This window comes from Ambystoma mexicanum, chromosome 11 (assembly GCF_040938575.1).
Source record: "Ambystoma mexicanum isolate Mex_15411 chromosome 11, UKY_AmexF1_1, whole genome shotgun sequence".
Classification (NCBI taxonomy): domain Eukaryota; kingdom Metazoa; phylum Chordata; class Amphibia; order Caudata; family Ambystomatidae; genus Ambystoma; species Ambystoma mexicanum.
Window position 1 is genome coordinate 56,287,517 of NC_090934.1, and position 24,480 is coordinate 56,311,996.

General features: G+C 47.7%; 1 protein-coding gene across 1 annotated transcript in view; it reads left to right on the top strand.

Moving 5' to 3' along the window:
- The first annotated feature begins 8,908 nt into the window (after positions 1–8,908).
- Positions 8,909–24,480, top strand: part of PEF1 (penta-EF-hand domain containing 1) — a 62,065-nt gene continuing 46,493 nt past the window's right edge. The window contains exon 1 of the mRNA XM_069622523.1: positions 8,909–9,104. Coding sequence (XP_069478624.1) covers positions 9,012–9,104 — 93 coding nt within the window. The 5' untranslated portion in view covers positions 8,909–9,011. The remainder of the gene's footprint in view (positions 9,105–24,480) is intronic.

Consider the following 24,480-nt stretch of genomic DNA (forward strand, 5'->3'; position numbering starts at 1 on the left):
GCTTATCTCTTTGCCTATAACTCTTAAACTGTGGCGGCTTCAATGGAAGGCACTCGTTTCAGACAGTTCATCCAGATTAACTGTTTCCTGCCTTCCTCCAACAGTTTTCTTTCTTTCGCGCACCTCGCCCAAGACAGTGCAAGTTATCTTCAAGGCACAAGCTCTGCACAGCAAGACTCTTATTTTCAAAGAGGCACTTTTTCTTGTCATCAGATTCTACTCCATGTAATTTTTACAAAATGTCAAAGCGTCTTTTAGCCTGTTTTGAACTGATCAATGTTCCATGTAAAGACATACATTATTTTATTTTCCTTGTAACCTTGTAGTTTGGCTTCACAAACTCACTCCAATGCAATGTGCTATCTTTCAAAAGAACCCGCAACCCACTAAATCTTTGTGCTGTCTTATCACACACAGATTTTTCATTCTGTTGTACCATTGCCAAATTAAAACCAATTATTTCAGTGCATTTAAAACATGTCATGTGTAGTGCTGCTCCCTGCACGTTTTTCCTACAAGAGCAACCCACACTCTATATTGCTTGTGGGCTGTTAATGTGTCAACAACATTTTTCACCATGTACCGCAGTCAACAGGTCACTATTTCCAAAACATACATCACTTATAACGCAACAGTACTTTAATCCATGGCATAGCGTGGGAACAGTCAAAAATACTCCAGGGGCAATTTAGGGGCAATTTAGAAAAATATAAATTGTCTTTTCCCCCCAACCATTGCAAACTGATTCTGCAATTCCAAATCAATACACAAAAATCGAAAATCCAAATACCATTCACTCACTTTCTTTTTTAAGTGAGTCTCTCACCCATTGTAAGCATGGCACAGCTAAAATGCAATGTAGCCATTTTAGTGTGTTTCCTTTAAACAGAATGCACCACCAGCACATGGAATTCACAGTTGCCCAAAAAACAAACCCTTTAGGCTCTCAACACAGATGTTACTCTTTCTCCTAAACACGGCTCATTCCCCACGTTATCTTCAGGAATGTCAACACTTCAAAATCATACATTTAAAAAGCAAACCTTCGCCTCCTTACATTAAAGCCCCCCACTCGCTAGCACACTGGGGCTGAATCAATGGTTGAATCTATTCACAATTTGCATGTCAAATCCTCGCAACTATTTTCCTGCCCTCATGACAGAATAGAGTTGAGAACTCCGTCTCACTTTGCATTTCAAATTGCAACTTTAAACTGGGGAGACCGCATGATAAAATTCTTTCCTAATTGAACATAAATCTTTCTTGACCATTCATCGGAGCGCATTAAACATAGCCATTTCCTGCTTGTTTATCGCCTTGTGCTCCCTGGCTTCATTCCCAAGCAAAAAGTCAGCCACGACTGATTTACTGAAGGGGAAAGTCTTAACCACACAAGCTATCGGCCACGGCAAGCCGACACAATGTTGCTGTCTTTTGAAGTCTCAGAGCTGCAGTGAGACCACCAAGGAAATGCGACAGCCTGCTCATCACTCTGCACTGTGTCCTCTCACACAATTTGTCATTTCACAGCAAGGCACTGCTCTGCACAAATCCCACCGCTGCCACCAAATGTCTTGATATTGGGAAAATCTTCCTCGGGACCAGCCCTTAGAGCAAAAATTACCCAATTCAGCCCAAAATACAGGTTCTATTGTGCCGAGCAGTGAACTCATGCTAGTGACAAATGACACCTTCAAAAAGTTTTAGTATTTATTCTAAACAGTGAATTTCAGCAACATTTTGGGATTCAAGTTAGAGAAGATTACAAAACACAAACTTAGAGAAATACAAAATATAGAGAAACATAGAACTTAGAGAAACATAAACACCGTCTTACGCCCCTTCAATCAGCACTGGGAGACATTGGCCCTCATAAGCTAGCTGTAACAAGCCCCGCTCAGAGGACAGCGCTGCAGGGTGCCGACAGAGCAACAGGTTCCGGACACTCGATTTTGCTCGAACCAAGTCCACAGATCGATCTCCCACCTGAGTCATGTGGGCATGCATTTTTATAATCTTGTGCTGTCAGTCCATGACGCATAGTTCTAGAACCTTCCCTGTGCAAAATATAGGCTTGCTCATGGAAAAACCCAACTCTGTGAATTTCCACTGTGCTCCTTTCCTGTGCCCCTCCCTACTTGGAGCCCATCTGCACGAAAGCTCAGGAATGTCTTATCAGTGCCTGCCCAGAGAAAGAGGATTAGTTTACATAGCCATGCAGGGCTACAGTTAGAAAGTCGAGATGAATTAAGCCTATGTGAGCAAGCTCTAAAGGGCATGCACTCATAGCTTAGTGTTCATAGCGCTTAAGATTGGCTATCTAAGCGCTATATAGGTGCCATAATGTTCCAAACACTCCAATAATGTCTATTAGCTACAGAGCTGGGGCCTTTGCCCTGCCTGTCTATCTACAATGCATAATGTGACCTACCACCCTTACTAGGCCTGCATATTCCTTGTAGCTCACTACTGCATAATGGAAGTGTTACAACAGACTACTGTCAGCATTTTTGGCACATACTTTGAATAAACTATTGGCTTTCAGCGGCTAATGCTGTCATCTAAAGCCCTGATTGGCAAATTTGCAATTTTGTGTATCACTACAGATACCTACAGCATTTCAAGTTGCTGTTCTCCTCCAAGCGCTTTCATGTCTCTAACAATCATCAGGGAGGCTGTCTTTTCAGGTGTTTCAAATTTGTCTCAATATGTCTCAAGGAATTGTGGTAGCTGTAGTCTGTTTAAGGTAACCAGGAACCAACTCCCCTCCAAAAGCACCATTTTTTCCTGGTGTGGGGAGGGGGGAAACCAATGATGTGGCTCTCCTAGGTAGGGCATTGTGACCCCAGTGCCGCTGCTTCTAACTGCTGCCCCTAAAGCCCAGGACTTCTGAACCAATTTTGTAGAAAAACAGAGGGTGGGTGAGGCGCGCACTCTGGTTCCCAGTGTTAGATACCTGCTGCATTTCAAATTGCTGTTCTCCTCCAAGCGCTTTCATGTCGATAACAATCATCAGTGAGGCTGTCTTTTCAGGTGTTTCAAATTTGTCTCAATAGATCTCAAGGAATTGTAGTAGCTGTGGTCTGTTTAAGGTAATAAGGAACCAAATCCCCTCCAAAAGCACAATTTTTTACTGGTGTGGGGAGGGGGGAAAACCAATGATGTGGCTCTCCTAGGTAGGGCATGGTGACCCCGGTGCCGCGGCTTCTAACCGCTGCCCCTAAAGTCCTGAACTTCTGAACCAATTTTGTAGAAAAACAGAGGGTGGGTGAAGCGCGCACTCTGGTTCCCAGTGTTAGATTCCTGCTGCATTTCAAGTTGCTGTTCTCCTCCAAGCGCTTTCATGTCTCTAACAATCATCAGGGAGGCTGTCTTTTCAGGTGTTTTAAATTTGTCTCAATAGGTCTCAAGGAATTGTAGTAGCTGTAGTCTGTTTAAGGTAACCAGGAACCAACTCCCCTCCAAAAGCACAATGTTTTCCTGGTGTGGGGAGGGGGGAAAACCAATGATGTGGCTCTCCTAGGTAGGGCATGGTGACTCCGGTGCTGCTGCTTCTAACCGCTGCCCCTAAAGCCCGGGACTTCTGAACCAATTTTGTAGAAAAACAGAGGGTTGGTGAGGCGCGCACTCTGGTTCCCAGTGTAAGATACCTACTGCATTTCAAGTTGCTGTTCTCCAAGCGCTTTCATGTCTCTAACAATCATCAGGGAGGCTGTCTTTTCAGGTGTTTCAAATTAGTCTCAATAGGTCTCAAGGAATTGTGGTAGCTGTAGTCTGTTTAAGGTAACCAGGAACCAACTCCCCTCCAAAAGCACCATTTTTCCTGGTGTGGGGGGGGGGGGAACCAATGATGTGGCTCTTCTAGGTAGGGCATGGTGACCCTGGTGCCGCTGCTTCTAACCGCTGCCCCTAAAGCCCGGGACTTCTGAACCAATTTTGTAGGAAAACAGAGGGTGGGAGTGGCGCGCATTCTGGTTCCCAGGCTTAGCATTTTTCAACTCTAACCACGCCACCAAACTGTTGGTTGATGCTAGCCTAGCAGGACTAGGGGTTGTGCTGACACAAATCGATCAGGAGGGCACCATGTTCCCAGTCGCTTTTGCTGGCCAGGCGCTCACTAAGATTGAACACAATTATGCACGCATAGAAAAGGCAGCACTGGCCATTCTGTGGGAATGCTGCCACTCCAAGTCTACACCCAAGGTCAACCGGCAAAGATATTCACAGACCATAAACCCTTAATACCAATCTTAAAGGGCTCGACCACACACCCTCCAGCACGCCTGGAAAAGTGGATGCTTCAGCTACAACCATTCAACATCGAAGTAATGTACCGAGCGGGTGCGGACAACATGCAGATTACTTGTCCTGCCACCCACGACCAGCCACCCCTCGAGAAACAGAACATGCCAAGGAAACAGAACATGTGTGCCAAGTGGTAGCTTGTGCCTGCCCGAAGGCGATGACGCAGCATGAGATAGCCGAAGAGACCAATGCAGATGTCTGCCTCCAGTGCACAAAACACACCATACTGTCTTGGGACTGGAAGAACGTTTTAGCATTTGTAGCCCATCGCACTGCGACAGCACAAGAGAAACTACAGGCCTCATTCGGCATCAGATGGTGTCAGAAGGGGTTGTGCTCAAGGGACACTGCATTGTCCTGCCAGGGGTGCTAGAAGAGAGAGGCCTGTGGCAAGCGCATGAGGGACACCAGGGCATCGTAAAGACTCAAGCGTATCTCAAGTCCCGAGTGTGGATGCCAAAAATACAGAGCACAGTAGTGGAACTGCTTGAGACCGGCACAGCATGCCAATCATCAAGGAGACAAATGACGCCAGAACCCATTGCAAATGCGCCCAGAAGCAACAAAAGATAGGAGTCAGTCAGTATGGACTTCTGTATCATTGCCGTAGAAGGCTACCTATTTGTCCTAAAAGACGAATTCAGCAGGTATCCGGAGGTCCAACACATTAAGTCCACAGACGCCCTATACGTTATAATGGCCCTAGAAAAAGTGTTTGCCATACATGGCATACCACAGAAATAAAGAGTGACAATGGGTCTCCTATTTCCAGCCGCGAACTACAGCCGTTCCTAAGAAAAGCCTCAGCATAGACCACCAACGGATCACCCCATGTTGGCCACAAGCAAACAGAGACGCTAAAAGGTTCACGGGGTCACTGAATAAGACCATAAGGATTGCAAAAGACCAACAACAACCGTGGCTGCCAGCCGTGTATCGATTCCTCAGGTCGCACAGGCAGACCCCCACATATCTACACGAGTCAGCCCAGCTGAACTGGTGTTTGGATTACCTATTCAAGCGGAACTGATGTTACCCTCAAATTGATCTGGGTACCCCCTTAACCCGAAACACCACTCATCGAAGAGGCATGAGGAAAACAGAACGAAAGGGAGAGCCACGCTCGTCGAACGCAGCACTGTGAACTCCAGGCTGGTGACACTTTGCTAGTCAGGAACCGCACATCGCCAAAGAAAATGACCCTGTCGTATGAGTCGCGCCCCTGTACAGTGCTCAACTCTGACCACAGCATGATAACGGCCAAGAGAGGGCAGGAAGTGGTAACACGTAACATTTCCCATTTCTGCAAGGTGTCATCATACTCTGGAAGGAACAACACCCACACATATATGAGGGAGCTGAAACACTGAATCAGCCTGAGGATCACCCCATTGGGAATGACAACACACCTTCGCAGAATGAGGCACTGCCACTACCTCACCTTGACGACGAAGCAAGAGAAAGCTGAGGAGAAGGAGAAAACACCTGGTATAGACTACGTGACAGACCACATCCATCAGCCCGACTGCAGAGGTTTGTCCGACATGGAGTGTACCACAAAAAACCCAGAGATGCCAGGACTCATTGAGTCCGAGAAAGACTTATGGACAGCCCCAAGTGAGTTGACAGACATTAATCAAGAAATCCTTATATCCTGCATGCTGTGTGGCGCACAGTGCACCCCGACCTCCCCGATAACATCCAGAGGCTGGGAAGGGAATATCACGTTTGTCCATCTCTAGCTCTTTTGCAACATTATATTTCAGAATCCCAATCACTCAGTTATTGGTAAATTTTGCTAAAATCAATAAAATGGTGGGAGGAAAAAAGTTTGCGATTTTCATATCGTCACTGCTTGATATGATATGGCATTTATAACGTGTCTATACACAAGTGTTTCAAGGCGCGACGAGGCAAGGGAGGGGAAACAGAGGGAAGACAGAGACAGCGATCCTACTAGGCCAGGTGATATTGAGATCGCGCAAGTGCAGGGCAGGAGGAATGGGAAAAGTGCGGGAGGCAAGGGGATGGGTCAGTGCAGTACATAGGATAACAGTAAAATAAATAGAGACAATAAATAATAAATAAAAGTGCAGCCAGCTGGAGGCGAGTGCACGGGTAAGTGCAGACATCAGGTGTCAAGTGCTAGCAGGGGCTGTATAGATACAGAAACAGTCCCCAAGTGCAAGGGCTGCAAGGGGGGCAGTGCAGGTCTGCAACTGGCGGGGAGGGGACCTGGGCCCAAGATCAGAGGGTAGCCAGGTAGCCAGTTTCAGATTCAGCCGGGAGATCAGCAGGGGAGAGGCGGAGAGAAAGCAGAAGCAAAGAGTAAGGTACTGAGGTGCTTCCGGAACCGGAGATGGTTCTCCTCAAGTTTCAGAAAGGAAGGTAGGCTGTTCCAGAGGGAGGGCCCAGCAGAAGAAAGAGATCTACCACCAACTCGCTGCTTGGAGAAGCGACTACCCCTGAGGGAGTTGGAGGCGGATGAGCGAAGAGCTTGAGTAGGAGGATATTTAGAAAGAGAGAGTTGAAGGTATTGACGCCCCAGAAGGCCTTTTGGACAATGCAGAGGGTTTTAAACTTAATCCTCGCCACCACTGGGAGCCGGTGCAGAGATTTCAGTCCTGGAGAGATACGATCCCTGGGCTTGAGGCCAAGGACAAGTCTTGCAGTCCTGTTTTGGATGAGTTGCAGAGGGTGGAGAGTAGAGGCAGGCAGATTAAGAAAGAGGCCGTTACAGTAGTCCAGCCTAGAGAGAACCAGAGCTCTGGAGACAGTGAGTTTCTGGGGGAAGGAGATGAAAGGAAGACAGCAATACTTTTCTAAACCTCCGGGTTTTCCTGAGAGACTCTGGGTTTTTAGCCTTGTCTCCGGGGAAGACCCTAGAGTCTCCGGGTTTTTGTGGGCGGGACCAAAAAGAATGCAGAGTGGAGCAAAATAAACGTACAATGCTGCTTTCAATCCGGTGTTGACAGCAGTATTACTGCGTTTATTTTGCTTAGGCTTTCATTCTTTTTGTCCAGTTTGCCGTATGTTTTAGTCTCCCTAAATTGAAGGGCTACTAAAACAAGGCAAACTGACCAAAAAGAATGAAAGCTTAAGCAAAATAAACTTGGTAATACTGCTTTCAATCCGGTGTCATTAATGACACCGGATTGAAAGCAGTGTTTAGCGTTCGTATCGATGGGCCACTAAAACATAATGCAAACTGGCCAAAATGAATGAAAGTGTATGCAACATAAACGCAGTAATACTGCTTTCAATCCGTTGTCATTAATGCACACATGCCAACCCTCCCGATTTAGGCTGGAGACTTCTGACTTTTCTGTGGGAAATTTGCTTTTTTTCACATTCTCCCGCTAAAGATAATTCCAGCGCCAATACATTCCAATGGGGAAAACTACGTCTCCCGATTTTCTCTCTCAAAACTCCCTCCTAGGTGCGTTGGAATGTTGGCATGTATGTTAATGACACCAGACTGAAAGCAGTATTCTGCGTTTCATATTTTTTCAGCTTTCATTCTTTTTGGCCAGTTTGCCAGGGCTCGGGTCGAGGTACACGCGGGGTGACTGAGTCCACCCACTTTTTTCTGAGGTTGGACTCTGTTACCCCCAGCTAAAGTGAGAAACATTGAAGGTCCTCTTTGAATTCATGCTGATCTCAGGGACTGAACCACAGTCATCAGGTGTGCATGCTGGATACCTCGCCACTACGCATACTTGCCAACATTCCAACGCACCTAGGAGGGATTTTTTGTGTAAGAAATCTGAGACGTTATATTCCCCATAGGAATACATTGGCACTGGAATTGTTTTAGGTGGGAGAACGCAGACATGCCAACATTCCAACTCACCTGGGCGGGAGATTTCTTCGTAGAAATCGGGAGTTGCACATTTTCCAATAGGGATGCATTGGGGCTAGAATTATTCTACGTGGGAGAACGTGAAAAATAGCAATATTTTTCACTGAAGAGTTGGGAGTCTCCCGCCTAAATCGGGAGGGTTGTTATGTATGACTAGGCTGATGAAAAACAACAAACAACTAAGGTGAAATGTCCAATTTTGGTACGTTAACGTTTGCAAAAACACTATTTGAAGAAAAAATCCTCTCTTGGAGTTGTGCGTGTATTGATTTTATGGAAAGCAAATGCCATTCATCCTATGCACTTTGCGTGATTATGAATGGCCAATTTAATAAAATGTATTGCATTCCACTGTAAAGTGCAGACTGCACATTTTGACATGTGGGCGGGGGTGTGCAAAGGAAGGGGCGGATTCTTGTGTGACTGTGGGCGGGGCAAAAATGGAAGGGTTTTTGATTTTCAAATGTAGGCGGGTATGAAGACATCCTTTATGCATATGGAAGACATATACTTAGCAGCATACGTACAAGAAACGGTGAGTAGCGTTCGCAGTTGAGCTGCGTGCGACTGTAAAATTGTTGATAACCCTGTCGCTATATACTTATACTATTACCAGCCTCTGTAAAGTACAGAGTCAGAGTTTATCTGGAGCGGCCATCTTGGGTATAGTGTCCTGATGTGTCCTCTTTCTATGCCCACTTCAGGTTTGAATTAAGCTGCGCATACGGGTTGTCCGCTTTCTATTTCCCCGGGTTGTGGCTTGTTATGGACCGCCTCGCGTTCGGTGTTCTGTGATGTCACCGAGCCACGCCAATGCCTCGTCCAATCAGATTCCCGCGCCGTTATGGGTGAGGCCCGTCAGAGCGCAGGGCGGAAGAGGCCTCACCCAGGAAGTGACGTCGTCTGTGTGGCCATGGCAGGGTACTACGGACAGCAGGTAAGGAGTGATTGGGTGGGTAGGAGTCAGAGGGGGGCTTGGGGCTTGGGGAGGGGCAGAGGGTGGGCACCTGACTCCGGAGACCGCAGCTGCCCCACTGGCCCGGGGGACGCTGCTCACGCCCACTGGATGCACTTATTCTTGGAAGGACAGTGCTGGCTTTGGGGAGCCCTCGCCCTCTGGCTCAGGGGGCCACTACCCGACCCCCTCAAACGCTCCCCATTGGTGCCAGCCACTGTGCCACCGCATGCAATGCTCCTCGCCACACCGCCGCTTCTCGCCCAACACCACGGCCACCTCCCTGCACACACCCACGCCTGCAGCAATCTAATGCCAGCCAGGTGCACATGCACAAGACACACGCTGATCAGTGCCGTACCTGCCTACACTTGAACATCAAAATTCCTGAGATGTATGCCCCGCCCACAGCCGCACGAGACGCCGCCCATTTGCACATGGCTCCACCCACCTGTCAAATACTTTAGCTGGTGCATCTAGCATGGCTAATAATATACAGTAACCAGACATCTTGTGATCTCCCTGGTGTGTATTGCTAGTATGATACTTTTAGTCCACTAATAATGGTGAACAATATGTGCAATGTTACACACCAGGCATGAAGAGACAAGGGAGATTATTACGGTGGAGTCGTTGCTTTCATTTTGCTTACTATAGCATTGAAAATCATTCATACAATGCTATAGTAAGCAAAATGAATGGGGCGCTGCAGCCGAAATAATACTGCTTTCAATCCAATGATATGGATTGAAAGCAGTATTATTTCGGCGGTCGGATTGAGGGAAAGGAAAGAAAAAGTCAGTGAATGCTGGCCGACAGCAGCGACCTCATATAGTAGTACAGGCAGTGGGCACATTTGTGCTGTTTCCTTGTCCCGCCCACTTCTCCACCCGATTGGCTACTGGCAGAAGCCAATCAGGTGGAAAATATGATGGGACCCGGAAAGAACGACAACATTCCTGAGATTGCAGGGTCTTTTCCGGACACCTGGAGAAATGCCTAAAATTGCGGAGTCTCTGGAAAAATTCCTGAGGTTAGGTAGGTATGATCAGTGCGGATGCAGTGCTCATCGCGGCCGCCTTTATAGCGTAGTACTTTAGTTGTGGCTGCGCATCAGAAGCTTTCTGCGCGGTTCCATATGTGCCATTTACGTTCATCCCCAAGCACTAGACGCATTTTAGAAACCTACACAGAACATACACGACCAACTCTAGTGCTATTATCCAGGCAGGGCACTGCCCTGTTAGATCTGTCCAGATGCCGCAGGCTTAGGGCTTAAAGACGTCAAACTTCCCAGTATGTATTCACACAAACCGAAGTCACTGCACAGGAAAGGCCTATGCAAGGAGCATCGTCAATCTCTGGTAATTGGCGCCACCGTTGGAAGTGACATTGGAAAAGTTTCCTTGGAGTAAACTGAGAAACAACTTTGCTGTGTGAAATTCATATATAGGGCCTCATTACAAGTATGGAGGCAGCCATGCCCTTACTAAGGGCATGGCTGCCTCCGTACCGTGTTTCTCCAATGAGGATTTACTGGGCTATTCCAACCATAGAGGACCCGGTAAATCCTCATTGGAAAAACCCATTCCCACTTGAGCCCCCATAGGGCTCAATGGGAATGGGGAGGGAGCTAATAACGGGCCCGTTATTAGCTCCCTGGTCACCTCGCGGGACCCGCTAAGGACGCCTGATTTTACCAGGCGTCCTTACCGGGTCCTGCAAGGGAACCTCGTAACAGGGCGTCCCGTAACTTCATTACGGGAGTGCCATGGCCGTAATGAGGCCCATAGTCTCTTATATATAAAGCAACTGCATTATCAAGTAAACCGTGAACGACTTTTAAAAAATTAACACAAGCTGTAAACTGCATCACTTGTGACTCCAGATAAGACACCTTGCAATTAAATGAAATGCGCAGAATCGCACAGTTTTGTTAAGTGGTTAAACGGGAATGTGGGCCAATTCAGCACTAGACCACACACCTTTTCACGTTTTTTTCATCTAAATATTTAAGTTTTTGGGTTGAGTGTCACGTGCTTAATGAATACTTTGTTAATGGCAATGTCATGAGAAGAACATGCATTATGTAATAAAGTGGACTTTCTGAAATAAAGTTTCGACATGACTTTATATTATAAGGTTTGTCATCAAGACAGATCATTATATCCCCAACCCATAAGCCTGGAAGTGTTTTAGTGTGGGAGAGGGAAGGGGGGCGGGGGAGCATGCAGGGTGACCCAGATGACCGTGATGACATGACAGTACCATATAGGAGGAGGCCAAACGAGATGTGAGGTGGAAAAACGTTCCCACAAGCTTTAGTGTAACAAGAGCTATGGTGCAAAAGAAAACCAAACATAACACAAATATTTTGGGGAACAGTATCAGGTGAGCGGGGGCCCTACTCCCAACTCGAGGCTGATCCCTGCCTCCCTTCATAGAAAAGCTTGTGACGTTGTGTGAACCAGCGTGTGAGCTGTGTATCTTCTTTGTATTTCAAATTGACCTTCATATTGTATTCCTTGTACACAAGATGCCTTCCTTTGCTTTTGTCACTGGCATTCTTGTTTTTATAAGTATTCTTGCAATAAACAGTCTTTCTTTGCTATGGCCTTGGCTCCTTTTCTTTGTACCTGTTCATTCCATGCGAGCTGGAGAGGCATGTGCACTTAACTGTTGTGTGCCATTACCTTGCTTTTAAGGGATATGTGCTCTTCTGATCCACTTGTGATGTGGCCCCTTGAGAGGCACTATTTATTTGTTGTATCCTCAGAGGTTGCTTCTAGAGCTTTGGATTGCCTCCAACTAGCTTGGAGTTCTTTTTGGGGCTTGTTTTTTCCTTGCGGGCGGCATCTTGCTTTTTCCCACTGTATGTAGGCATACCTTTTGCTCTCTGATCCACTTGGGATATGGCCCCTTGTGAGGCGCTATTAATTTTTTATCCTCAGAGGTGGGTTCTCGAGGTCCGCTTGCTTCAAATGCGCTTTTTGTTTTTTTGGGGCATTGTCTTCCCATGCCCCGTGGGGAAGCATTTTTCCTTTCCCCCTTATTTTTAAGGCATATGTTGGTATACCCTTTGCTCTATGATCCACTTGGGAAGATTAGCCCCTTGCGAGGCGTCCTTGATTTTTATCCTCAGCGGTGGATTCTTGAGCTTGGGTTCACACAACTGGAAACCAGTTTCTGTGGTTATACTCTGCTCCAGCTTGTCAACCTGTGTTTTGCTGTGGTTTATTATTGGACAGTGTTTGCCATTTGTCCTTTCTTTCTTAGGTTGTTCCTGGGTTTCTGTTTTCCCTCCCCTAGTACACAGTTTAACAACCTGCCCTTGCTGTTCAGCTATTACCTTCGAGTTATAAGATGTCTTTGTGAACCTCTCTCCTATTTGTTCACTGACCTATTTCTACTTGGCCCTTTTAGTGTTTAGGCTTCCTGATAAGCGGGGTTGGAGGGTAGTATTTATATAGTTTTGTTTTTTTACTTGGCTTGTCTGTGGGAGCCCTGTAGGGGTCAGGACAGAAACATATGCTGGGGCTACCTTGCCCACCTTAGTTATAGGCCAAAATTGGCCTGAGGCAAGGGATCCCCTCTTTGATCATCAAAGGCCCCTCACCTCCATGTCTGTCCAGATGGGAGGGGGGCCTTTGATGTGGGGTGCCGGGGGCAGTGACTACCTGCTCACCTGTCCCTGCCACCCCCCCTACTGTCTCAGGCACCCATATGTCTGGATCCCCGTTGTATTGGGGGGCCTGATGTCCCTCCCTGTCACCGGCATGCTAATGGGCAAGCACCTGTGAAGGTGCTGCCTGGCAAGAACCACAACAAACCCCACCTCCCCGCTTATGCCCCTGGGGTTTCCACCTCTGGAGGGCCCGTGTCTAGGTTCCTTCCTAGGCCAACTACTGAATACTAAAACACCAAGCATCACAGCATCTTTCCCCCAGCACTCCACAATCTACATTTCACATCCATCTTTTAGATCCATTCACATCTCCACCGATACATATTGTGTATCATTCTTTTCCAAACTCGCGCTCATCCTTGTCCATCCCTCTCCACTTTGGCCGCTCTTCCCAGGTTCCACACTTGACCTCCGTGCATTCTCACTGCACCCTTCATCACCTTTTTGGCTCGCACAAGATCACTGTACAATAAATCTCCTTTCTTTATCCTCGCCCACAAACCTTGGTGACTTCATGACCTCTCTATTTTGCTGATTGGGTGAGTTGATGCTAGAAGCCATCCTAGTGCTTTTCATCCAGCCACCTTTTTGAGTGGCTTCCTGTTTTGAGGGAGGATTCAGGAGAACGAATTTGGTGCCGGTGGGGTTAAACTTTAAATAGGCAATTTATATGCCTGTTTGAATGGCTACTAGGTACAACTGAAGGCGAGTAAGATCTTGTGAGCCATTGACCTTTAGGTACCGTTATGTAATGTTAATAGTTCTTTTACCACACACTGTTGCCACATGCGTGGACTCTTGGTGCTCTGGCGGATCTGCTACGCGAGGAGGGTTGCAGGGTTTGTTAGTGGGGTTGCCTTGGAGAAGAGCACAAGAACTTTGATGTACTGTCGGCAGCTTCAGTACCGCGTTTTGTGCCTCCAACCATTTCTTCTTAGTGCCATGCTTTTCTCAGGTGGGCTAAAAGAAAGGTATGGGTACCTTACACAATTAGACAAAATGTGGGTACCTTAGACAGGCTAAATGCCTATAGGTATGGTTTTTGGTAGTAAAAGTGCTGGGGTTTTACTGGAGTACAGTAATGGCTGTTCTCCCCGCCCACACCACATTTACTGTATCAGTTGCTGTAGTGGTCTGGTGTCCCAGACAAACAGAGTGGAGCTGGTTGGGTGGGAGTTGCCCTTTCTGGCCCTTAGCCGATGGCTGCCTGGGCAAAGGCAACCCAAAGGACTGGAGTGACAGGGGATACCAGGAATATCCAACTACTGTGACCTGGCCTGGATAGGAAATGTATTAGAACAACATCAAAGGTCAGAGTAGTGAAAGTGTTCAGGTGGTTGTTGTTGGAATAACGACAAAATCTACATACTCAAGCTAAATATAGAATCTGCATCTGTCACCATCTCAACAATCAATGAGGAGAAACAATTAAATTCAAACCTCTAGACAATCAAACAATTTAGTATTTTTTATTTATTCACATTTGTTAAATAAGTCTCTAGAAACAGTATTAATTTAGTAAAAAACATACAATAACATTGGTATCTACAATATTATTAACAAAAGTCCATATGGATCAATCCCTCAATTTCATTGTCGGATTGATCTGATACAACATTCTCATCCATAAATCACATCCAACCACACTGCAACCATACCACATACATACACAAGCCCAACAGCAAAATCATTCACAAAACAAACAATGATAAAACAATTTATCCTCAATAAAACATTCAACAATCTAAAACATCATAATACAATATCTGGTCCATTATTAATGTGGACCATCAATATAACACCTAAAAGCCAGTTCCTTGTAATTATGAACTTTACTGGCTCGGGTGGGCTTGACTTCTAATTTTGTTCATAAATAACAAAACAACCCCAACCCGACATGTTTCTTTCTGTATCACGTCCAGTAACCAGAAATTCTTCAGGGGCCTGGGCAAAGGCTCTCCTGGGGGAACACTGTTAAGAGGTGTATTTCTCTGAAGGAGCTGCCCTTCGGGGAGGTGAGGATGTGTACAGGCGGGAAAGGGGGCAGGGGTGAGGTCGCCCAAAAAAAGTCGGGTAACAAAGAAGAAATTGAGAAAAACAGAACAGGCAAGGGTGGAATTGATGAGCACAGATATTTGGGGCGGAGGGGCCTCACCTCACTGGTCCCAAAAGGGGGCTTAGGCTTCCTCTGAAGGAGCTGCCAATCGGGGTGGGGGTTTAGGGAAGAGTATAAGCAAGGAGTTCAGAGGGACAGAGGATACTTGCTTCTGTGGATTGTACCTGACGATCAACAGCTCCCTAGCTCCGGGCACCTTCCCCTCGACCCTCAAGACGGGTCAAATCCTCCCGCTTCTCACAACACTGAACACCAACAACCTCAGCAACTACCGCCCCATCACCCATCTTCCCTTCCTAGGTAAGATCCGTGAGAAAGCAGTAGCCATGCATCTTGTCCATCTTGTCCCACACACTGAACCAACAACCTCCTACAGTACTCCAAATCTGGGTTTAGATCTAGATGCCTCACAGAAACGATGGCCACCTGCGTCAAGCCCCTTGGGTTCAACGTCGACATGCACCAATTCTTCAAATATCAAATAACAAGGAAGACACAAACGGCTTGGCACCGACTTCTCTCCTGTTGAAAAAAAAATGTCAAACCTTTCATCTCAGAAAACAACTTCAGATCTGCTGCCCAAGCCTTGCTCCTCTACAATCTGGATGGTGGCTATGCCCTTTTGGAAGGACTTCCAGCAACTACGCCATTACGCCTGAGATGTGTCCTGCATGCTGCAGCACTACTCAATGACTCAGCAAATTCAACATCACCCCAACCCTCATCAATCTGCACCGGTTCCCGCTGCAATCCTGTACCATCTTTAAATCCTGCTGCATCTACGCTATGTTACTGACAAACTATCTTCGGAAGCATGCGATCCACCAAAAGTAAAGAAATGTGCACTTGAATTACGACTGTGGGAAGGAAAGAACCAGAAGACAGGCCTTCTCTCTACGCCCCAAGACTCTGAACCTCCTCACCATGAGCATCTGACTCTCCCCTCACTTGTACAGTTCAGGAAGGAGCTCAAGACCCTCCTCTTAAGGAATGGCTTCTCCCGAACACCTAGGTTCATACAGCGTACACTTTCCACCTAACCTTGGACTGGGCAGTCTCATCTCCACTGTTTTCTCCCCTGCTTACTTGTAGATCTATTGCCCTCCCTCTCCTGTTCCCCAATCCCTGGTTTCTCTGCTCCCTAACCTTGTTCTCCCCCCCCCCCCTTTGGTTGTAAAGTACCCTGTTGATTCCCATAGCTAGGTCTGTAATAATTGTGATGTTGGTCATCCGAGTGAGCCCAGCAGTACCATATAGTGATTAAACATAACCAGGAAGAGAATTCAACCCTGAGGGACTCCACGGGCTATGGGGAGGCCATTTGTGCACGTGTGAGCCCATCTGTGTAGCCTGGCCACATATGTAGAATATGAACATTTCAGGATGGTGCCACAGAATCCCATCATGGGTGCAAGAAGGATGAGTAGTGTATGATGGCCGAACACAGCTGGGAGCTTCTGGAGGCTCTCGCGCACAATCCCCTTTCACAATGATGTGAATGGAGTAGTCCACCATCTGGATGGTTGCTCTGTTTCAGTGCTGCATTTCGGGCAGAACCCTGATGGGTAATCTTGGCGCCGACCAACTACCTTCTACATGCCTTCCCAACTACATTGGAGGGTTAATATCGGCTAGTAGTTTCCTGTCTTCGGATCGAGGTTGAATTTATTTTTTCCACTGTGGGCCCTCTTTCTGGTTGGCGGGGAATGTACCCTTGTTTAAGGAGGCATTGACTATTGGCGCTACTGGTCATTTTATTTATGGCGTTAATCCCCTGTTTAATGGGCTGGCACACGGGTGGGGGCTAACGAGTTAACGGCCTGAGCGAAGTGAGGGAGGATAACGAGGGCTCTGGGCTGTTGCGCTCCCCTCACCCCGTTCCTGCCCTTGGAAGGGGGGGTTAAGACTTCTAGCACCCCGGGTTGCCAAAGCGGTGACCTCCTGGTGTGCTTAAAAAAGTATTTACCTTTGTTCAATGAAGGGAAGGCGTGGCTCCATACGGAGCCCCTTTCTGCGGGAGCCGGGGAGAATGAGCGGGTGATGCGGCGGCACACGCAGAATTATAAGTGTGAGGGGGGGGTGGGGAAGGGACGGAGGCTAGGGGAAAGATGACACTAGGGGGAGCCGGTCGTTAGGCGGCATGAACGCAGGCTTTCACTGGCGCTTCAAGTCAGCATTCCTAGCCACCTGACTGGCTGGCTGCCCCTGCCAGGGTGCTGCTATTTTTTATTTCAAGGATGGTGGACAGAAGGAAGTGGTTGGTTTTAAGGATGCAACTATGTATGAAAGATCCTCAGGTCAAAGGATTGAGAAGTGAGTCCAGGGTGTTGAACACCCCCCTGGGGAATATAGGCAAAGGAGGTGAGGTCTACGGATTTGGAGCTATCTGATGTTGGGTGTGATGGTATCGATTTGGCTGATAATTACTTTAATAACCCCTCACTTCTCTGGAGTCTCGTGTGGCGTGTTTGACCTCTGTGAGAAACGGCTTTGCTCCTGGGAGATGTAGCTGTAATGGTGGTGGTGTATAAGTAGCCTTTGCTTCGTAAATTGGGTGTTTGCCATGTGGAACGTGTGGCATTGAGGGATAGGAGTTCTGCCTGTTTGTGGGCCTCGTGTCATCCTCTCTCAAAAGCTCTAATGGATCAATTAATTAAATCTTTTGACATGGTTAATACTGGAGACCCTTCTCTAAGCGCGGGACTGGGATTCAAACTGATGTTGCTCTGTGTTGTTGCCCCTGAGCTATTCCCCCCCCCTTGCCCCCTTCAGCTATCATTTGATGGAGAGCGCTTGAGTGTACCAGAGGGTGGACTGTTTGGTTCTGGCATGCCCCCACCTTTTTCAGAGCAAAAGTATCTGCCAACTGCTTTGAGGTTTCTAACAGCAAAGTGATGTCTGCCGAGGTGGGGCAGTTCAGACACCCTCTAATCCAGTGACTCTACTGGAAAGTTTTTGAAGGATTGCCGTTCCACCATAGGGCATGTGTATATTGAACCTTGTGGGCTGTCGGAAGAGTATGATTAGGAGAATGGAAGGGCTGCAAAGTCCGTCCAGTTGAGGGTGATGGGGTCTGCACAGCTCAGTAGTTGGAAGAGGAGATGAGGTCTAAGGCCTTACCCCTGATGTGGGTGGGCAGTAGTATGGTTTTGGTAATGCCCAGTGTTGCCAAGGACAGGCATGTGTATCTGTTATTTTGGGTACTTTGAGTCCCATGGAGGTTTAAGTCACCAATGAAGATGGTCGCATGAGAGACTGAAGCTGTAGAAATGCTGTCCACAATCTTCTCTTGGAAAGTACCAGACCTGTGAGGTGAAAAGTGGATGAGTCTTTGTGTGATAGAGGTAACTGGTTGACTTTCCATTGAACCTAATGGGGATATTGTGTACCATTTGTGGATGACTGTCACACCTTCCAATGTTAATTTGCACCAGTCATGTTAGATGCTGTATCCATATGGGACAACGACATTGAAGACTTGAGAGGAGGTGGTGTCAGCCAGGTTTTGGTTACAATGGTAGAATGGCACTTGTTGGCTATGGTGGAGTCTGAAATGTCTGCTGCTTGTATGGTGGCTAGGTGGATGTTAAAAAGCATGCATTGCTCAATGGGAAAGGGTGAGCAATGATGAGGATTTGGAGATGGCTCACAACACTAGGTGTGCAGTCTGGATGAGGGCCTTTGCGTACATAGAGCGTTTTGGGATGTTGGGTTTGTGAGAGACAAATGGTTGTTTTACTAGTAGCGAGGTGCAGGGGGTCTGGTCTGGTCCTTGGGCCTGTTAAGACACCAACTGATGCCAGTGTCTTGGTAGGCCTTTTGTTCTGGGTGCCCAGGAATAAGGATGCCTAGTAGAGGCTGCATAATTAAAGCCCGGTGTGAGCAGGGTCACGCATGTTAGGCAGGAAGGGCTAGGTCACATGACCTTCTCTAACAGCATCTGCTGTTGGTGCCTGGATGTGCTCATGCAGCTGGTGTCCCTTTGTGGTTGTCAGCAGTAAATAGTGGACAGAAGACTGGGAGAGCGAGTTCACTTGACCTGCTCTGCTCCTGGTGACTGGATTGGTTTGTCTCTAGTGTCCCATAATGGAATCCTGAGGTGGGTGTGGTCAGCAGTGGATGGCATACAGAACGTGTTCATACTGGAGTCGCATGATGCTGACTTGGATACAGGGTTGCCAATGCAAATAGGAATTTCCCTCTCTTCGAAACACCTGGTTGAGAGACTGTGATGTAGGAGTCAAGAAGGGGGGGGGGGGGGCAGGTCTAAGTGGATGGGGCAGAGGTCACATGGCCTAGATCCACTTGCACTAACTGACCATCTGCAAAAGAGACTGGAAAGCAAGGTGTTGTTGGGAATGGAGTGCCAACAAATGTGCACCAAAAGATCAGCATGGGGTCAGGCAGTGGTCACGTGTTGTTACATCCACTTGCACTAGCTGAAGAACCGGAAAAGAGCTGGTAGTTATTGAGTAAGGAAAGAAAGGGGCAGTACTAAGAGAGCGCCAAAAAAGAGGCCGCCCTAAGGCTCCTTTGTGTGCTTTCCCAAATGACAGAATTAGTCACTGGTATTTCTGTATGCCAGCAGTTGCCCTGGCTAATGAAAAGGGCACCTGGTAGCTGTTGACCTCAAGTACCAATCCTGTGGCTTAACAAGATGGGCGTTGGACTAGACTGCTCCTAAATGGTCTAGAACTTGGAGTCCTGGTGGACCGCGAGCTCAGTGTGTACCCACAAGTCTGTACTTTCTTCACTTGCGCTAGATCAGGTGAATGCCATTCATCCTAATTTCAAAACTAATCGCTGATTACCTCAACGGCACTTGACATCCCAGACCCAGGATAGCTGTAGGAATGCTCTTAATACTGGACCATCGAGCCCACAGAACACCAGCATAACGAATGCTTCTCTGGATAGTGGACAAGAAAAGAATATGCTTCTGTGCTTTGCATCCACCATGTCTCCCAACGCTGCCGAGTGGAATTCATCCAAGGAAAATTCGCACCAATCCACTAACATCCATCCATCCATCAGCAACATACTCCCATTTCCAGATGAATCAGAAACTGCCTGGGAATCGCCACTTTATGTAACATAACAGCTGACCTCTGTGACTCATTTGTGGAGTTCGCACAATCCAGTGTCCACTAACCTTAAAGTCTAATTCTTCTCATTCGTCTTTATCCTTGCACCCTGCTGACCTAGTGCTCCTCGTGCGTACCTTTCCTCAACGATGAGCTGTGTCCCTTGCCCTGTGTACCTCGCGCTTGTGTGCGCACTTCAATCTGGGACTAGCCGCGTTTCCCTTTGCCTACGGACCTTGCACACTCGGGTGCATTTTCAAATTGGGATCAGCTCTTCTTTCCCTTTTGCCTACGGAGCTCGCGGGCTCTCCTTCTACTTGGAGGCAGCTGTTTCTCCCAAGGCTTTTGGACGTGCATTCTCCATTTGAATCAGCTGTTAGTGCTGTTGCCAAGCATGATACCAGCAGCTGCGCCTCACTTTTCGTCAGTAAGCCTAGTGGACCCTATTCTCTGCCACAGAAGGACCCCAACCCCCCCCCCCCCCCCCCGCCTCTGGTTAATGTGAACAATTGTAAAGGCCATATTTTGTAAAGAAAAGATGAAATGAAGTGAGAGCGCATTTCCTGTTTTGTGCATTTTAATTGCAGCCACATGTTTTGAGATGCACAAGTGCAGAAGCGCGTGTTTTTCGCTCAGCATATCGATGTTGTGTGCTCCTGATTTGCTCAGCACGAGAACCTTGTCCTCCTCCATTTGTAGTATCATGCAACCCATTCCAAAATGGCTGCATGATTCCTACTGCATCCTGTGCTGGCTGCCTTTGGACCCCGATGATTGGCTACCTCTGTATCTACTTCGCAGGAGGCATCCTGTGCTTCAAAGGCCCACTTCTAAGGTCCCTGTCTGCTACCGGAACGCTACATGAATAAACTACTGCTACCTGACCCTCCCTGGAGCTGCCATCTCCTTCAGCTATGAGACTGGACTACCAAGACTCTCTTACTTCACTCTATGTACTAGTTCCCTCCTTCTGCTACCCTTTCTCCTCCCTTCTTGTTCCTTCACTCTCCCTTCTGCCTGCTCCAACTGGGCTGCTTGTTTCGTCTCTAATCGCTCTTTTCAACACTCAGTAACTTATACCTCATTTCTTTTACCAATGGTGCCTTAGCATCTGCCTTTTGAAAGTCAAATGTGGGTGTATTTTTCATAAGTCATATTTAGTTTATTTTTTGTAATATTTTTTTCATGTAACTTTTTGCTCCGATTGTAAGCAGCTGGCCCAGTGACTGTTCCTTTACCGTTTTACTTTCATATTTCTCCTACTGCCTCCTCTCTCTACCTGCCCATGGCGTTATCTGTTCTCTTTCAACTATCCGTCACTTCTCACTAAGTCTGGTAAGAAGAAATTTACAAGAATATCCTGGCCTCTAACCCAGGTCTCCCCATTGCTGATGCCTCTGCCAGACAAACCCAAACTGACATCCTCTTTGTTGTTCCTTCACCAGATCTCTGGACTCCTCATATGATCTCATATGATCTCTGTCCTGTCTCCTCCTCTCCAATTAATGGTGGCACCCGCTGGGAAGTCCTCATGGATTCCTTTGACTCCTCCAGAGTCCTCATTAATGTATACCTAAATGGTGCAAGGCCCTCAGGCCAATCTCCTCTTCTTTGATAGGCGGTGCCCTTGTTATCAACTTCCTCTCTTTGCCAGCTGTCCCTTATTCTCCTCTTAGGCTACCTTGTCCTCGTTCACTTCCTCCTCTAACCCATCTCAAGCTCCATCCACACCTCTGTAGGGCATACCTCTTATTTGTGCCCCTCCCCGGAAGGTCTTTAAGGCTAGCAACCTTCTTCACTTTGCCACTTTCAACTCTCACTCTGCTGTCAAACACTCCTCTGACATCTGCAACTTCCTTGAAGAACTTGACATTGATTTCCTCGGTGTTAGAGACATTGTTCACGGCCAGCTCTGTGACGAGCTTTTGACACTCTACTCCCTGACGGCTACAAGATCCTTTCTGCCTCCAGATCCACCCGGCCCAGAGAGGGTGTAGTCCTGATCTTCCCTCAGTGGATTCCTGCCTCTATCATCCACACGCAGACTTACTCCTCTTTGGAATTCTCTCTCTCTCTTCTTCCCCCCCCCCCCCCCCCCCCACGTCCTTACTGTTGATATTCTCTACTGGCCCCCTGGTCAAATCACCTTTTTCTCTCCGAGTGGGGAGACCTATCCTCCTCCCTCCTAGGTGACCTCAACATCCATCTTGGTTCTCTCCGTTCCTCATCTGTGCTCTTTTGCGACCTGCGATTCTCTCTCCCTTGCTATCCTCCCCTCTGGCCCGACCCACTCTGCTGGTCACACACTTGAAGTCTTGATCTCCTCCGGCCTCCCCCTCTCACCACTCCTCTCTCCTGGAGTGATCACTGCCTCCTCTCATCTTTCCATCTCCTCCCCTCAAGCCAAGCCTACCCCAAGATTGCCACCCACCTTCTCGGACATCTGGCCCATGAAGCGTGTCAGTCGAGGCTTTCCCTGCCACCTTCACCCCTGGCTGCTTTACTCCTCTATTTCTGCTACTCTTGATGCTCTTGCCCCGTCGCGAGGATCCGTTTGAAGTCCAAAGCCAAGTACAATTCTTGGCATGACTTTGACCTAGCTACACTCAAACATAAGTGTAAGTGTGGCTGAGAGGAAATGGTGGGCTTCTTGCTCATCCTCCGACAAACTGGCCTGCCGCCTGCTCCAAAGTCAATACCGACTCTGTCTGCACCAAGAAGTCCACATTCAAGCCCTTGTTTTTGCGGCATCTAACAACTCGACCAAACTCTCTGTAAGGAGCTGGCCAACCCTACTACCGTCTCCACCACTCCTTTCGCCTCCCAGGCTCTTTGCAATGCCCTTGCCTCTCACTGTATCTCTAAAACCCAGAACATCTTGTCCACCCTCTCCTCCACTCCCCCCTCCTCTCCCCTCTCTGCTTACTGACCCTTGTTCAGCTACCGCCTCCCTCTTTTCTCCCCTGATGTGGTCGCTAGACAAGTCCGATCTATGAAGGCCTCATCAAAACAGGTCCATCCCTGTTCCTCTAAAACCATTACGTACTACATCGATACCCTTGCTCTGGCCCTGGCTGACTTGCTTCTGGATCTTTCCCCTCCCTCTGCAGCACTCCCTTGTGCATCCTCTCCTCGAGAAACCCTCTGTCAGGATTAGTCAGGCGAGTACAAAGGCAGCGAATATGGCAAGGGAAATGTGTACTAAATCACACAGTGAATAGCCTTGAATTAAACTACGTGTACACAGGAACCAAGACTCATGTATACTAAAACCCAGGATTGCAAATAGAGTGTGACAACAAAACCAATATATGAAAAGGGATGTGGGGTAAGCACCTGACCGCGAGGAAAGTCGGCAGGCGCCTTAACCCAATTGCTGTTACAGGTACTGACAGCGCAAAACCCACGTGGAGGGCAAGCAATGACAGGATCTGTGGACTAACACTCTTGAAGGTTTTAAATAAGGGAACTAAAGAACTGTACTCACGAGGACGAGATAAACCTCTTGAATGTCAGCTAGCCCACGAATCCTGTTGATGAAACTGGGACCCAGAAAGGCTATAACAGCAATGGGAGGAAAACTAAATACCTAAGTTGGAATAATGATTATAAATTAGTGAGGAAAACATAAGCATTCACACAGGAGCTAGCTACAACCACACACCACACCTAATAATCAAATGGGAAATAAATGCAGAAGTGCAATGGAAAACATGGAATGGATCACAATAGAAAGTAAGGATCAGGAGCAGGGAAAAACGAAATAACCAAGGCAAACCTCCCCCACTCCTCCAAGCAAAAGACAGGAAGCTAATCTAAAAGGAAAGCTAAGGCATAAAGGTTTACAGCAGCAAAGGACAAAGTCAAAGAAATATAGAACACAGACAAACTGGGCTGCTTCTAAAAGGGGAAAGCACTGAGAAATGCTGCCTGCAAACAGAGGAAGACTAAAAGGGGATCAAGGGAGCAGAAATCAATTAGCGCATGAATCCGAGATTCAGGGCGGAGGAACAAGAAAACAGGAACTAGGAACTAGGTACAATGGCAAGGAACAAGGAACCAGGGACTAGTCAAAACAGGAACACTGCAAACGATGACCAGCGCTGGACTGAAGTAAGACTGAGGCTTTTAAAGCTGCTAAAGGAGCACACGCCTCAGGTGTGCTGACTGCTGCACCTGCAGCCTATCCTCCACCCAACCTTGTCCTGCAAGGGTGGAGGTGGAGCAGTGGGCCAGGCATTCTGGGAAGCACAGTCATTTGGTTAAAGAAGCATGCTGGCTGCCAAAAACCTGGAATGGATCCGGAAGGGAAGTAGTTTGGAAAATAGGGATTTAGCGCTCCCAATTCATTACAGCACTGTGGCATTAGGTTCGGAGGAAATGTCCAGCAAGGAATAAGCCCCAAAACATGCCCCCAAGTGGCGGGAACGGGAGCGAAGGGAGCGAGTCGTGACACCCACAGCTGATCCTTCT